At 37.7% G+C, this 17,853-nt stretch overlaps 2 protein-coding genes across 2 annotated transcripts; both read right to left on the reverse strand.

Moving 5' to 3' along the window:
* Positions 1-497: 497 nt before the first annotated feature.
* LOC149962278 (uncharacterized) lies at positions 498-2,180 on the reverse strand. The gene is made up of 2 exons (XM_090167817.1): positions 1,856-2,180; positions 498-1,757 (listed from the first exon to the last, which is right to left on the reverse strand). Exon 2 carries the CDS (start codon positions 1,740-1,742, stop codon positions 564-566), a length of 1,179 nt encoding a protein of 392 aa, XP_090023943.1. The 5' UTR covers positions 1,743-1,757; positions 1,856-2,180; the 3' UTR covers positions 498-563.
* Positions 2,181-5,381: 3,201 nt separating this feature from the next.
* On the reverse strand, positions 5,382-6,488 carry LOC149962279 (uncharacterized). Its single transcript, XM_090164441.1, has one exon. The coding sequence runs from the start codon at positions 6,486-6,488 to the stop codon at positions 5,382-5,384; it is 1,107 nt and encodes a 368-aa protein (XP_090020567.1).
* Positions 6,489-17,853: the final 11,365 nt, after the last annotated feature.

A 17,853-nucleotide genomic window follows, 5' to 3' on the forward strand; every position in this document is an offset into this window, starting at 1 on the left:
GGAGCAAGCGGACGCAAAACGGCGATGAAGCCTGTAATGCAGTTTGTCTTGTGAAAATAGCTCTCAGTAAAACTCTTGCATGTGAAGAATAGGAAGTGTCATACTTATGTTATATTATACACTATGGTAATACTAAAATCAGAGGATTGCATAACAAGGTATTACCTTGTCTAAGTTAGAGGTCAAGTCCCTTTAAGTTATTGGTAAAATATTTTTTATCTCAAAAACCATTAGTTGGATGTAAACAATAATAAAAAATTGGCGTTCTTACATAAAATAACTCGTTACACGAAATTACAACGGAATGACCCTAAGAATATATTAGAGCTGCGCATTTCCACTTATTTTATGACTTAAAATATTATTATCTGTAAGTGCCGTACCACAAAGCAATAGCTTACAAACGTCCGTCTCCAGGGAGGAGCGGTTCCAATCGCTCTTCCGTATTTTTTTACTAAATGAACCTAAGACATCTTAAAAGGTCTCAAACATCACCCAATCTTTATTATGTACGAAACATTAAAGAAACGTGAATCAAGGTTTTTATAATCGATATATTATCACTAATACAGCTGTTCTCTTTGCATTTTTAAATCATCCAAATTGGTCTTCAAATTTTGAATCTCTCTTTCTAAATTAAGTTCCACTACTTCCATTTCTTTCAGTTCAACAGTTGTTTGTTTTATTTTAGTTTCAAATTCAATCCTGTGCTTTGCATTATTGGCTCTCAGATCTCTCAGCTTACATATATTCTTTAAACGTAATTTCAAACCTTCTTCAGACTCTACGGCTTTCAGTTTATCAAGCTTCATCAACTTGATTTTGTACTCAACATCATCAATTTCCGTGGTCAAGGAGAAAATTTTGAATAAAGTATCTGTTTCTGATTCTGTTTGGGTTGAAACTGAGCTATTAGATGAGGTTCCATTACTAACTGATAACAGACTAATTTCATTAAAAGCTATGAAATTCTTAATAGAATCCACAATTTGACTATGCAAAGCAATGTCCAATGGAGTTTTGTTTTTGTTATTCACAACTTTAATACTGGCACCATTCCTAAGCAACAATAAAGCAATGTCTTTATGTCCAGATCTGCAAGCTCGATGTAACGGAGTTTCTTTTTCACAATCTTCAGCATCAACGCAAGCACTGTGTTTCAATAACAGGTCCACAATATCCGGATAACCATTGCTAGCAGCTATGTGTAAAGGGACCAACTTCCGTAAATTACATTGCTTGTTTGGATCTGCTCCTTTTGCCAGTAACAATTTAACAATATCTAGATGCCCATTCTCCGCTGATTTATACAGTGCTGTGTAGCCAAAATGGCTTAAGATATTCGCATCAGCCCCATTCTGTAACAGCATTGAGACAACTTCCTTGTGGCCAAATAATGATGCTAAAACGAGAGGTGCATATACTCCAGTGTTTATATCGGCATTCCTTTCAAGCAATAGTCTTACAATATTTAAATGTCCTTTAGCTGAAGCCGCACTTAATGGAATAGTTTGACTTTGATTCGCAGATTCAACCCGCGCTCCATGGTCTAATAATGTCTCACACACTTTGTAATGCCCTTCTGACGCGGCACGATACAAGGCTGTTTGGTTGCTTATGTCTTTTGTATTTACATCACCTCCCATTTGCAACAATGATAGAACAATCTCATATTTCCCTTCTTCAGCGGCCGTTAGCAATTCCTCGTTAATGTTTGATCGTCTTTCAACTTGTAATGCCATTTGTAAAGTTAAATTCTACAACATAAATGGTATCTATGTCAACAATTCTACAAATTTCCAAAGAATATGACAGCAGCTAATGCTATTAGGTTAGAAGAAAAAAAGCTACCTACTTAACACGTTTGTTTAAAGAATGCTAAATTCAATAATTCCTTTGAAAAGTACATTTTACATTTACAAAGATCTAAAATAGACTTGACAATTTAGATTTGTCGTCCTTGTGCATTGAGCCACAATTTGTTTTGATGGTTAATCATGTACGAACCGAAACAGTTGTCATTAGTCGGTGGTGTCATCTACAGCCAACCAGCGGTGAGAATAATTTAAACCAGTCTGTCGCGCTAAACTACCGACTAATGATAGATGTGAGTATAGATACATCTTGGATTAATAATTATTAATCCAAGGATACATCATATCGATAAAGTGTTCCTAGAGACCACAACCACTCTCTAGAAAGACTATATTCACCAAGGTTGGTAAAATACTGCGTATAATGTATATTCACAACTCAACATCCTGGATCCCATTGCTATTCGCGAGGGTGAAGCAGACGATGTAGTAGAAATCGATTCAATCAAACCCGCTGTTTTAATAGTGCCTGATATAAGTCAGATTTATTTTCGACTTTTAATTAATTTTCTTTGTGAAAAACTTATGGTGCTGGCCACTTTTAATTAAGTGAAAAGATACTATAATTATTAAGTGATTATTTATTAACTTTAAGTCTTTAACTGTATTGTACTCGAGTATAAAACTTTTGATTTTATAAGCTACTGCAATTATAATTTATTAAACACAAGCGCCTGATTAGCGAAAGAAAAACAGTTTCAAAGTTGGCAAAATCGGAGTAAATGGCGCGCATTTATTAAAACGCCTCTTTCTTTCCCCCCTACGCGCTAGTCACTATCACGTGTTTATGTTAGTTTTATCAGTTTTACCATAAGTAACATAATAACAAAAAGTATGACAATTAACGAGATTTACAATCAAACTGATTTTCATAGTTATTGCGCTATCAAGATGTTTTCTCAGCACAGAGCCCTCTAGTGTCTAAAATACGCGAGACTTCCGCTAAACCGAACTATCTGGTTTCCGATAGATAGGCGGAATATTAGGCTAAAATGATAAAAATTAAAAAAGTTTTTCTCGGCGCCACGAGCTCATGTTTTTTTTATCACGAGTGATTCGCACGCGGGCTTCTAAACAAAGCCAAAGCCAGAACGTGCTCTCCGATATTAGGCTTAAATTTTTATACAAAAGTAGTCATCCAAAACGGTAAGTCGCGAGTCCAAGTCACAGCTTGAAGAGAGTATCAGTGCCGAAAAAAGGTTCGGTTAGAAAATTATCATTAAAGCATACTTATAGTAATTTTGTTACTTATGGTTTTATTATATTCTAAGGCTAAAATTAACAACGCGCGCATTTTTTTCTTTAAGGAGGCATGTGCGATATTGAACGAGCCCTTCTATATTGAATAATTAAGCAGCACGCTCTTTAAAATATCACGCTTTTACAAGTATGTCCTGGCTCTGTATTAGTATTGTAGGCAAAACGATGAACAGGGTTTTTTCGCGACCGAAACGAGTGCTTTAGCCGCTACTCACCTTGGTTTCAATATCGAACTAAAAGTGGCGTAGCGATAGTTTTCTGTCGCGAATAGGCGCTTCAATAAAACATCTTCAAGGAAATTGCCTAGAGGTAATATTTCCGAGAGCCAGGACCTGCAAGTTAGTGTTTATATGGCGCTTTTGAAATAATGGAAACTTTTCACCTGTAAATAGAACGTAGTGTTTTTGCTAAGCCTTAAAGGGGCTCCAACGTTCGATGGCAAAAAAAAAAATAAAATTGAGCATGCTTTTCCTTCCCCCCAACCCCTCACTCGGCCTTGGCAGAGGCGGGCAGAGTCAATCGTAAATTTCGCACTTTACTGACTTTACACACATTTTGCCACCGAACTTTGGAGCCCCTTTAATATGTCAAAAACAAAAACTAACTGGTTAAAACAAAGATAATATAACTACGTACCCTAGATTCGAAATCAAGCTCCTTTCACGTAACGCAGGCTCTTACTGAGTTCCCGGTGGAAGTCGGAAAAAACTGCCTCCATGGAGCTGGCAGGGCTACCGACATCTAGTTAAAACGTAAAGTTTTAGCGAAAATTGCGCCGTGGTTTTTGACTTGCGGTTTTCAAGATACCAGATATTTTTGCATTATATTGTTTTAAAACAATAATGGATCATGCCTCTAGCTCTAAAAATGTTTCTAAACGAAAGAAAACTAAATGTGAGTAATATAATCTTGGGATATCTATTGAAATTCCTTGTTTCTCACCCTGCCCTATTTTTCCGACTTCCCGCGCGAACTCAGCAAAAGCCTCACGAGCAGCCTTGGAAATAAGCTATTTTTTTAAACTGGTCCTTATGACCAGTGACCCCTTTGATTATTAATTATTAAACTGGTCCTTGTGACCAGTGACCCCCTAGCTTATTAATTATTATACTGGTCTCATATAAAATGTTCTAAGGTCATTTTATTAGCTTAAAAAACCTATACTACATGTTTAGAAGTTAGATTATGTTGGTAACATTAATTTTACACGTATTTAAAATAGTTAACTTTATTTTATGAGTATCAAAAGAATAGTACAATATAGTACTATCTCACCTAAGACTACTGCCATAGCCTAGAAGACCCTCGTAATTTACCGTAATCTCTCTCTCTCTCTACTCTAGGCCCCGTAGCTCCAGAGTCCGCCTACCGTACTCGGGGGAAAGGGAACTAGAGGATTGAGGGTTTGAGGCTTTGAGGGCAGAGGGGGTTCGACAGTTTCGACTCGTTCGTGGGATGCGAGCGAGGGACTCTGCGGAGTCGCGGTACATAGAAATCCGGTTTATAAGGAAATCAAAATTAATAGCAACCTTGAATTAATAAACTGGTCATCTCCTATTATTTTATATTATTTCGAATTATTAAACTGGTCACCTTCTATTTTTTTATTATTTCGAAATAATAAACTGGACACGGTGACCAGTGACCCCCCAAATTTTGAATAAATGAACTGGTCTGGGCAATTAATAAACTGGTCTTTGACCACTTGACCACCGTTATTTCCAAGGCTGCTCACGAGAAAACGCACTATCGAGAAACGCCGTGATTTCGAATCTAGGAAACACTTGTTGCATCCAGGCTTGGAAATAATCAGTGATCACTAGGTCAAAGACCAGTTTATTAATTGCTCGGACCAGTTTTTTTATTCAAAAGCTAGGGGTTCACTGGTCCAGGGTCCAGTTTATTATTTCAAAATTATCTACAGTATTATTAACCAACTGGTCTACGCGACCACTTAAATAATTCAAGAGTTGGGAGTCACTGGCCAAATAGACCAGTTTAGAATTAAACCTTATTTCCAAGCCTGGTTGCATCATCTATATAAACTGTAACTTGCAGGTCCTGGCTCTTGGATATATTACTTCTTGGCGATTTCCTTGAAGATGTTTTATTGAAGGGCCTATTAGGCAATAAAAGTCTCTTGATGCCTTGGGTATTAGTCTAACTGATTATTATTATTAATTTTCTTTAAAATGGTTTTTTATTTTACTGTAACATTATACAAAATGCACCATAATAGGAAAAAAATCAAATTATAGTACCAACTGAATTAAGGCATAACACTTCCTTCTCAGCTTTTAACTCTTCCAATTTGGTCTTCAACACTTTGATGTCGCATTCAAAAGTGCCTTCCTTGTCAGACATTTCTTTTAACTCCTGAGCAGTGTCCTCCAATTTCAGATTCCATTTAACCCTTTCACCAACAGTGAAATCCAACATCTTTTTAATATTCTTCAATCTTAGTTGCAAACACTCCTTTGACACTGCCGCTTTTAACTTATCCAGCTGAAATAACTTGACATTGCTCTCCATTTCATCAATTTCAGAAGTCAAAGAGACCATTTTAATTTTCAAATCAAACGAATCTTCTGTTTGTGTTGAAACAGTAGCACATGGCAAAGCTGGAGCCAGACTAGAACCAGAATTGCTAATTGAACAAAATCTGTCAAGTTTTAAATTTGGATACAAATCAAAGTGAAAAATCATTTTGACAATGGAATGGTGCTCATTCTGCAAAGCCAAATCCTCCGGAGTTTTATTATAGTCATTCACAGCTTTGATATCTGCTCCATTTCTTAATAACAAACTGACAACTTCCTCCCATCCATTTTGGCAAGAGTGATGCAATGGCGTTTCTTTCCAGATATCAACAGCATTCACTTGAGCACCATGCTTTAGGAGATTGAACACAATATTAGGGTACCCTTTACTAGATGCTACGTGTAAAGGCATCATTTGAAGTAGACCCATTTCGTTGGGAAGAGCTCCATGTTTTAACAAAATTTCAACAATAAGACTATGCCCATTCTGGGATGCCTGATAAAGTGGTGTCGAGCTCAATGGCGTTTTTTGATTCACATTTGCACCCTTTTCTAATAGTAAACAAACAACGTTTTGATGACCAGCAAATGACGCTTGCGCAAGTGGTGAGCATTGGTTAACTTGGGCTCCCCTCTCCAGAAGTAATTCTACTATTTTTAAACGTCCTTTTTCTGAAGCTAAACATAGTGGGGTAGACTGGCCTTGGTCCAGAACATCAGTACAAGCATTATTATTTAGCAAAGTCACGCAAATGTTATAGTGTCCTTCTGATGCAGCCTGATGTAATGCAGTTTGTTTATTGTGATTTCGCATATTAACCTCAACTCCAGTCTTCAACATTGATTCAATCTCCCTTATAAATCCTGGTGTGGAGTTAAAGGAAAATAACTAATATAAATACTATTCCACATTCTAAAATACAAAATGTGTTACTGCTTTGAATCTTATTACCTAGTTTAGCTGCTGTGACCAAATTTTTTTTGGGTTTCAGTTCCCTTTGCTTTGTTCTAGCCATAATCGGTAATCTAGAAAATAATCATTTATTAATGTAACTTGATATTATATTTCAATAATATAATAGCTACCTATTTAATCTATCCCATTAATAAAGTTACCAACTTAAAAAGAAATTAGGAAGCACATAAGAAGCTTCAGCCTTGATTTTTTTTAATCTTCCGGTGACTAGTGAATATAGGGGCGTTTCGGTGCCAGCTGCTTGGATTAAGATTTTTAAGAATGTGGTACCAAATATACTGTCTATGGTGGTACGCTTTGAAAATTCTGAACCGCACTTGGCGCCATCTATCGGTGTAATGCGTTTTAATGATACAAACAAGCGACATGTTTTCCCACTTGTATGTTAGGCCGCGGACCAAGAAAATAACGGGACTTACTGTTCCCGATATTTTAACACGGTAGGCGTGGCCTAAATCGGAAGACTTACAGAGGTACGCCATCCGCTTTGCAGGGCCTCAAGAATTCTGTTTAACTATTACTACGCAAGGCTTAGTTATGGCTTAGGCGACAATACGTGCGAGAAAGTTCGGTTCAGTAGCCCAAGATTTTTTCGCAAGTAGACACTGTGTGCAGGCCTGACAAGAGAGGGGGGGAGCCGGTACAAATTACCGGGGCCCGGGTTTCAAGAAAGGAGGTATACTTGTCCTGGGTTTTATCTCTGGAAGCGTATATCTATCTCCAGTAGTAACCACTCTCTTGGGGCCCGGAACTTATATTTTCCCAGGGCCGGGCCCGCTCTAGGCGGCCCTGACTGCGTGATTAAGGCATATGGATTAAGAGGCCCACCATCAAGAACTTCTTTGTAATTTTCATTGATATTTAATTGGCCAAATTATTGTACTTAATTATTTTAACAATTTAATTATTATAAAATTAATAAAAATTTATTATTAAATAAATTATTTACAATGAAATATTACCAGAAGCTTATAATAAGAGAAGCCTCTAACTCCCTATACCGCCAACGAAAAACTTTTGAAACGTCTTGTTTTCGACAAAGAAGAAATTAACGCGTCCTAGGACTAACAAATATAGTTAGCGCTATATTGAGTCTTTGTAGCGAAAAAGTAGTTTGCTCTCCAAAACGTTGGTTGGCAAACCTGAAACGTAGGTATAGACAGTGCCGTAACCAATGGCGGCGGAAGGTTCATATTTGGGGGGGGGGGACACAAACCCGCGATATATATACTTCCAAATGGATGAAAGCTAGTTGTATACTGGTTGAAGATTGTGAGTTGTAAAACCTATTACTTATGAATAAAAAAGCCTTTTTGGGGGTGGGGGGAGGCAACATATGCCTGGTCCCCACCCGATTTTTTGGGAGGGGACCAAGTACCCCCCCCCCTTCCGCCGCCACTGGCCGTAACTAGCTTTTCTTGGGCTCTGTGCAATTTTTGGGCACTCATTTTTTGGGTAAATTAGGTAGACAAACACAGAACGAATTGTGCAGGGAAAATAATTAAGATCTGAAATTTTATGGTACAAGTTTGTGGGCGTGATGTTCGACAGTGAGAATAATGGTGGCTCTATGCATACACATTTTAAATTGTAATGTAATTTTTAACCGAGCTGCAGGTCATTTGGCGTCTATAAATTTAAATTATAGAGGGTAATATTTCCATTTACTAATTTCATTGTCCTTTTTGGATATTTACTGAATTTAGTAAATATTTAAAGTTTATTTTGCTTAAATAATATTCATACTGATTTTTACGAACGTCGGTGTGACGTTCGTAAAAATTCAGTAACTCCTCTTGAGCATTTTCGTACTTTTTCAGAATTATGTCCAAAGGGAAACCCGAGGAGCAAATCACTTCCTTGATTATTAGGAAACCCTCACATGACTAAATCATGATTAAATATTGTTAAAATAAAATCTTTAGCTTTGGCTGTAAAAAAAAATAATTACTACATTACATTATTAAATTTTAATCATGATTATTAGGATACCCTGCAACAGAGTGACCTGCATCTCGAGAACACTCTAAACACTTTAATAGCCACGGTGAGTTCCGTTAATTTAGTTTGCTTAAAATTCATTGAAATGTTTAGCATTGGAAAAATCTAAGATTGAAAATTAAAATTCACAGATTTAGTTATGAATGTGGTGAGGGTTCTAGGCAAATTTTCAATTATTTCACTAGATCAAAGATAATTTTATTCTCGGAAATCGGGTCCTAGGCATAGTAGCGTACCTACAGTTTTTGGGCACTCTCTCCTCACCCTTAATACACCTGAAATGATAAGGGTACCCTAACGTCAAGGGCATGCTGTAACGTCGCTACACCACTGCCTAGGCCCTGTCCTAACAAATCAATTCGATACCCGGGCACCGGTAGTTCACAAAACAATAAAAAATACGACGATCAAGATAAGTTTAATTCAATCGAAGGAAATTATCAAGGGCTTAATTATGTCTAATGCAGAGCTGAATTTGCTGTGTTACCTGAACATTGTGAGTCGTAAATTACATGATATGTAATTGATCGCTTTAAAGGGAATAGAACCTCAGGTATTTGGTGTGGAGCCCACTTCCTCGTATGGGTTTAGATATTTTGGCGCTACTTCGCGAATTCTTGCTAAAATTGTAAGGGGTCTTTATATTCCATTTTAAATACTTGACAATGTTGGAATTTTGTCTCAAAACATTTAGCTTCATTTCCCGCTACTATTGGGCCCCAAGTGGTCCAGTTGATTTTCAGTGACGGCTTAATTTGTAATTTGAAAGGCGGCCCAAAATATTAAACTAGCGTTTTAAATTTTTTTAATTCCCTTAAAATAATTGATAAAGATATTGAAATGTAGACTGTGACTAGCCATATTAAGCTTTAAGAATAATAAAAATGAGGGAACCTATTTATTCACAAATAATCTCGGCGATACCACAGCTTCGAAAAATAATTTTACATATTTTGTTTTTAGTTTTTAACCTCGATTATAGGCCCCCTTGGCTTCTGGGCCCTGTGCGGCCGCACAAGTCTAGTTACGGCACTGGGTATAGATCATCCTTGGTTTAAAACTTTAAACGCGAAAGGCGGGCAAGTTTATACGGAGATATCGCCTTCAGAATTACGATTATTGTTCTTTAGTATGTATATTTATCATTCCATTGATAGACATTTTGTACATCTGATTTCAGATTTCAAGTGATTTCAATATTTAATTGCTTTAAGTTATTAAAGCTACTAAATTTACGTGATTTCACCTAGGAGGATTCAAGTAAACCTGGAGTGGTCGTCTCCCGTTTTAGGCGGGGCAGTAAAAAATTCACGGACATAACAAGTATCGCCATCTATCGTATAACCTTTACACTTTTAATCAGCTTTTCGTCTGCTAGTTTTTCTATTCGCGTATTTCTAGTACCGTGTTTTTATTAAGAATAGATAATGAATTTTAATATTCGAAAACCAGCAGACGAATTTTTTAAAAACATGTAGAAAAGGTGGCGCTAAACTCGTATGTCCGCGATTCTGGCTCGCGCTGCGTTGCCGTAGAGAGAGAGGGGAGCTCGTAGTGGGGGAATACACTTTTCTATTCCAGGGTACTGAGTTTTCATATTCCTAGATTTCACTGCTGATTTGTACACCTGAAGTCCCTCGGCATGAATATATCGAGAAGACTATATTTTCTGGCCACATACAAATCTGTATCCCTCCGAATACCTCTAGGTCGAAAACGAGACGGTTCACGATTTTGGGCGAGTTAGAGGCTTCTCTTATTATTATTACCGATTTTAGTTTTAATCGAAGAATTCCACCCTTCGATTAGCTCTTTACCCAAATTCATCAACTACTAATTGATACTTTTATCCCCCATTGCAGACGTATTATAATTATGTTGAGAGGATTTAGTATTTGCCACTGGAATGCGTAAAATTGCCAAAGTCATCTTGCACTGCCATTAAATAATTAAAGCAGTCAGGCAGTGACACAACTCGAGTTTATTATTTAATTTTCGGCTATTATTATCTCCCTTTAACCAATGGAGATCGGAATGGAACCGGTTTTAAAATTTAAAAATGTGCTATAGGACATCGTTTTCGTGAAGAAAATTTTTGCCATTAGAGATTTGAAAGGGCTAGTGTTTTCTAATAGTCTGGTTTCCATTTCTGATAAATTGATAGATTATTTCGAAGTCGAAGTGGTTCTCATCCGCTAAATTTCGTTATTTGCTTCTGTCACTCCGCTTTCAGTACTAGAAGTAATGACACTATGTTTTATTCTCCGGTTAGGTATTATCTTCAGTTTGCGTAAACTTAAAGTATCGCTGCTACGAACCGGTACCCAGGGCCGCATCATCCATAAGGCTGACTAGGCTGAAGCCTAAGGGCCCACCAAGAGCAGGGGCCAAGCAAGGACCCAGGCATCACAAGTGAGAGGGGGGGTTGAGGGGCTCATAGAAGATCGAAGCCTAAGGGCCCTGCCGGTAGTCCAGTACCGGAATATGGGAAGATTCCAGGGGCGGATCTAGGCATGGTCTTTATGCGCTGCAGCCCGGGGCCCCGTTCAATCAAAGGGCCCCCTTTGCGGTCAAAAAAATAAAAACAATTGAAATAGATAGACCGCAAACAGTGTTAGTCCAGGGGTAAAAAATGTAACGGTCCGCCCCAGGAAGATTCTGGCAACTTTTTAGCTTCATTCCAAATTAAGTCAAACCGTTCAGTCCTAACATCTAAGCTAGCTACTGTAGCAACGGTTTCCGTTAAAACGACTTTAACGACAGTTTAAGTCAAGTTGCTGAAGCTATTTAAATGCGAAACATACCCACGACACCCCTCACTCAGTGGCTTCCACTGGTTATCTGTTTTCAACCATTTATTTGGTAATGCTATAACGGTATGAAATCAAACTTATTTCTATAAATATTAATACTTTTTCCTCACTCCACCACCTAGTGTTGCGGCTTTGTGGTATTTTTTAATGACACCATCCCGTTCTTTCCGGGATTCTTTAAAACATTCACATCTATTAACAGAATTGCTTTGAAAGTTGTAGATAGGTTGCCGCTCTTAAAGGGAATATAACCTCTGGTATTTCTGTCGCCCTCCGAGGGTTCCAATATTGTCCGCTGCCTCCCATGGCTTTTCTCACTAGCGGCGCTGATAATCGCTGATTGTGAAGGAAATAAAGGAAATTGATGGGGTCTTCCATAAAGAACCCGTTGGCGGTTCTATTCCTTTTAAGGAGTGACCCTTTTTGAAACGATTTTAAGGAGCACGTCGCGTTTTCCCTCCAACTATGTAAACAAATCCAATACAGAAATAAAATTGAGGAAAGGAGACTACCCGAGGTGGTTATCACCGATTTTGTTGAAACTCGGGGGTTCGGTAGACCTTATGGTAGTAAGAAAATTCCCAAAGGGAAAAGTTGCAATGGGCTTTAGTTTTCCCATGGCAACCGAAAATATTTTTGACCTCTCCATTTAAAAAAGCATGGCATTTTCTCGGTTACCCAAATTTTGTTAAAATTTAACCAAAATTGATCAATTTTACCCAAAATCCTTGATCAATTTTACTCGAAATAGGTCAAATTCATCTTTTTGAGTAAGTTTTGAAAATTTAATTTTTAAAATTTTTTTAAGTAAGTAAGTACCCTGTGAAACCGAGAAAATCCCATGCTTTTTTAAATGGAGATTTTTTCGTTTTGAGAGGTTAATAACATTTTCGGTTGTCATGGGAAAACTAAAGCCCATTGCAACTTTTCTCTTTTCCAAGTTTCATACTACCATAAGGTCTACCTGACCCCCGAATTTCAACAAAATCTGTGATAACCACCTCGGGCAGGCCGCCCCCTCAAAAATAATTTGTGCCCCCTCAAAAAATATCTGTGAGTGCCCCATCGTGCCCCCTTACAATAGCGTTGTGCCCCGATTAATATCGGAAAAGATGGGGAGAAGTCGATGTAAATGCTTCTAAATCCACTAAATTTATCAAAGTTTGCGGCAACCTAGACATTTTTTCTTGTAAATTTAGCGAGATCTTTAAACTCCAATACACCATTTAAAAATGTAAATTATTCTTACTTATGTCTCGGTATGACCGTTACATAATTCCCTTATATGTAACTAATATTTATGTACATTGTATTCCCCCTTCTTCCCTCCCCCGTGTTTAACCTTGTAGGTACCCCGGTACTGTTGCTAAACACGTTAATAAAACATTTCATTTCATTTCATGTTTAAATAATTTGTTCCTATATTACTTTAGTTATGACATATATTAGGGCGATATATACACATTTTGAACCAAACGTGCCCCCTTAGGAATTTGCTGGGCCCCCTCAACCATAGATATAGGAAATGTATATAAAGGTCTAGATAAATTTCGGGGCGTCTAAGCCTAACATAAAATACGGAATACATAAACGCTACCTCGATTGAGCATATCTCAAATATGGTATGTTGTCATGGACTAAATGAGGTAAAACCACAAGTAACATAATAACAATAAGTATGACAGACAAGGGCGTATTTAAGGGGGGGGGGTTTGGGGGTTCAAACCCCCCGAAATGCTGATGACGGGGGGGGGGGGGTGCCTAATAAAAATTAGTGAAACTTCCGTCAGCACCCCCCCTTGAAATTTTCCCTCAAAACCCCCCCTGAAATAAAATCCTGGATACGCCCTTGATGACAGACACTTCCTATTGCTTTAGTGCTAATTTTCTAACCGAACCTTTGATACTGATACCATATATATAAGAAAAGTATATAAAGGTCTAGATAAATTTCGGGTCGTCTAAGCCTAACATAAAATACGGAATTGACACCGAGGAAGGCACGTGACCAACAGCGCGAGGTCTCTTAGCATTTTAGTACTAAGTGCTTGACCTTTCCGCCGGCCGTAGTCTTTAGACACCATCTGTTGGTGACTTTTAGTATCATTTTTAAGAAGGAGACAATGGCTCTCGCGACGATAGAACGAGCTTTCTTACCGATAGATAGCGCTTTATAAGGATAGCCTGCAGAAATTACGCATTTCTGCTAGCTGTCACCTCCGTATTCACTCCCTTTGAAATATTTTATCTAGACCTTTATAAACGTTTCCTATATCTATGCCATCAACTGAAAAATCCTGGCTACGGGCCTGACCTCGGGTAATCTCCTTGTTAGTTCATTAAACTTTTAAGTTTAGAAATGAAATGGATTCCAGTGAATTTGATAAAAAAAAAACCTCAGCCATATGTGGCTCACTGGTTATTTTTACTTAACACAATGGGTAAATACCATTATTTAAACTTTTAAAGAACCAATTTAAAAACTAAAAAGTCTAAAACTTACTAAGCCTAATCGTTTAATCGATAACAATGGCGCCATATTATCAAAATTGAACGTGAATGCTCCAGCTTCTCTACGCACGGCCAACTTCGATCTCTCGCGCTACAGCGGCCATCTCATTCGTTGACGTTTCTGTGTTAACCTATGAGCAAAAGATGTGTATGACGTCAGCGCCCCTTGCGGACTATTATTTTTAGTATAGTTTTTACATTTAAGTCAATATAACAACCGAGCGTGGCGCTGAATTCCTACACGTTATAGTACAGTTTATAGGGGGAAACTCCTTGCTCGCGGAATTTCGACTAATGTGTTGGCCGCTGTAGCGCATGATCAAAGTTGGCCGTGCTCTACGAAACTACGTCGGAAATCGACTTCAGCGACGCCAAGTTTGTCCACATTGAATTAAAATTATCCGTGATTTTCCTATTCCGAGCAGGGTGAGAAATAAGGAATTTTTTTAAACTGGACCTGTGGCCAGTAGAGCCTAGGTTGCTTTTTAACCTTCAAAATCAGGCTTTCATAATTTAAGGACAAATTATCTATTTTTGACAATAGGTGGTTTTTTTCCGCCTGTTCTGGGTTTTTTGAGCAGGTTCAAAAGTGTAGCCCTATGACGTCATTTTACTCGAATTCTATCTTGACGAAAAAAAAACCGAGTTGGAGTAAGAAGGGAGTAGTTAGAGGTTAAAGGTTATATATTTGTTTTGTTTTTAAGATGACGACCGGTGGTGAGATCATCAATATAGGACTAATTTTTCTTATTTGTTTAATAATAATAATAATCAGCTAGGCTAATACCCAAGACACCACCTGAGGTCTAAGTCATCAAGCAACTTTTAAAGTCATTAAATAGCATTTAACAATTGGATATTCGTTATTAAAAGCTTGCCACGTGTGAAGATGTTCAAAACCCGTTATGTTTTCGTGAAACGAAATTTAAGCAGACGAATTTTCTATGCTAGATTACTCCCTCTACACCTCCTTTCGAGGAGGAGTAAAAAGTGTAACGTTTGAGATCTGGAGCACGCGAACAAAATAGTTCTTTTTATAAAATAACCTTGGCCATCTTGTTGAAATGTTGCCTCCGATTGTGTATCCGATTTCTCTCCCACTTAATAGCTTATGAACTCATTCTTAGGCATTGGCTGAACTATTCCAGGGCAACATTTCAACAAGTTTGGCAAGCGTAAAGACATTTTATAAAATCAACTATTCGGGACAGGGTAAATCTTACCCCGAGAACAGGCGAATAAAACGTTTCAGGGTAAGAAGTTTACACTTTTTGTCCTGGCACAGGCGAAAAAAAACCACCTATTATGTGCTATAGACCCGACCCGAACAAGCCTACTGAGAGAGGGACTGTTTATATTTCATTTTGCTAACTCTTAAATTCGCTTCTTCTATACTGTGTGTAGAGTGTAGAGAAGACAGACTCACGACACCCAGTCACCCACTCATATACACAATTGACACAAGGCCAAGCACACAGCATAGAAGCAAAGACCAAACAATTTTAGGGATTAATATAGAATTGTTTTAATTAATCTTGAAGGGAAAAAACTTTGAATTAATTAAGTGGTCACCAGGGCCACTAACACCCCAAGCATTTCATTTTTAAACTGGCGATTAGCCTGTGATAGTGCCATATTTCTCACACTGATTCCGAGTATTAAAGCGTGCCTTTTAAAGCCTGAACAGCGAGTCCCCTTAGATTCTTGGTCCATGGTTAAACCTGATCATTGTAGAGCTCTGGTAGTTATATATTAACAAAGATTTTATTATTTATTTATTAAATATATTTTTGAGTCGCAAGGTACGTATTTATTATTTATATTAACGTATTCATATTCAAAATTTTATTCGACGAACCTTTACGCTGAGCGTTTTACGGAAAGGGGGAAGACAATTTCCGAATTTTCCCCTTCTGACGGCAGCGTACACAAGACAATGCACGACTTTTGACGGGTTGCGTTCTCCTTGTGTGGGGTGCTGTGTTTGTTGCTCCTAGATGCCATAAACATATTCCCGCGCTTTTTGGTTTTAGTCTGCTGTCGAAATCGGCAGATCCGTTTTTGGGCAATCTCGGGCCCCGGGGCACCCAAGAGCAGGAAATAGAACGTGTACGCAAAGCTTGATCGGAGCAGATCCGAGCACGCAAATGAAATATAAAACGTTGATCAGAGCGATCTAGAGCAGTCAAATGGAATACGCTATTAGATAGTGTATTTGGAAGCCACTAGTTTTAGGATTTTCGCGTATTGTAGGTCTATTATGGCTGAAATAAACGCTATAAAAGGTGTTCTAATTTTACACGGATTTCTTTTTCGTCCACTATAGAGTGCAATTACAATTCCAGATTTAACAATGTTTCTCTAATTTGAAAAAAGGAAACGCTGAATAATAGGCACTACCTTGAAAGTACATAGCGCCATCTACACACGTTTCGTTCGCGTAGACCCTGTTTGGGTATTTAGGTTATTATTGGATAGTGAAACTAAAGACAAGTAGGCAGTGATGACCTTAGTCTTTGCCAGGCCAGGACTTATGTAAAGTCGTTTATTTCGTTTGCGAACGGCTTAGCTTACGGAGCACAACCAGCTCTTGAAAACTAATATTTATATAAATATACTATAGAAAATTTTAAAAAATAATTTCATTCGGACTCACGTATTTTATTTTGGATTCTATACAGTCTTTTTCTTGAACTAACCTTTCCCCTCTGCACAATTTTAAAGAGAGTACACTGATAAAATCGTCTGTTTATCCAGAATTTATCTGGCTGCCTGTGACTATTGTAGCAGGCAAATTCTGGAGAAGCAGACGATTTTATCAGTTAACCCTCTTTACACTTCCTTTTGAACAATGAGCAATAAGTTTAGCCCCAATTAGAGGTCGGCGTTTGAATAAGAAATTATTCAATTGTTTATATTTATCCATAACCGAGAATTATTCAGAAATATTCGAAATAAGGAATTTTTTAAAACTAGTCCTTAGGATTAGTGACCCCTATTGTCTACAAAAATAAACTGGTCCTTAGGACCAGTGACACTTACCATGATTTTTTTCTATTGGTCCCATTGTAAATTATTTTTTATGGAATGTGAAATGTGGATAGGTCTAGACTCTAGAAACCATAAAAATGTTTATAATTCATGAAAGCGCGAATCGTGAATCGCGCCGCGTGGTGTTTTACTTCATTATTCATTGTAACTTAATACCACTACTAAAGGTTGCTGGTAACTTCGTAAGCCCTTCATCTCTAGTGTCTCGTTTATTGTGTTAGAAAGAAAAATGTTGGAGTAGAAATTGGAAGAAAGCTTGAATTTTTAAACTGGTCCCGCCTCAATGCCCTTAAAAAAAAGTGAATAATTAAACTGGTCCTACGGACCAGTGACCCCCAGTATTTTACTTAAAAAACTGGTCCAAGCCATTAATAAACTGGTTTTGGACCAGTGGACGTGTGTTATTTCCAAGACTGCTCTGTAGGTGTTTTATATGTATTTTGGGCGTAAGTTGAGACCATTTTTAGCGTTGCTTCCAATCCCCCTCCCACTCGAAGAGTAAGCACCTTTTCCCTAATAAAAATCCAATCAGCCAGGTATATCATTGGTTCCGATGCTATTGAATGACACGCCGGTAACGTTCTCCTTGACCCCTCCCCTTTTCTCGTACCAGGGGAAAATATTATGTGATGAATATAATTTGTAACCAAATGTGTTAAATTTTAGATTGAAACGTAAAATTAAAATATTCATACTTTTGTAAAATACAAGAAATTTTCAATTTAATAAAGAATTAACCAAAATTATTGTTGATGCTGTAAGACGTACTGGCTTTCACTGTCGCAAAAAAACCTCTACTGTGAGGCTGAGCGTTGACGCAAAAAAAT

This window comes from Leiobunum rupestre, chromosome 1, assembly GCF_980474605.1.
Source record: "Leiobunum rupestre chromosome 1, qqLeiRupe1.1.hap1, whole genome shotgun sequence".
NCBI lineage: Eukaryota > Metazoa > Arthropoda > Arachnida > Opiliones > Sclerosomatidae > Leiobunum > Leiobunum rupestre.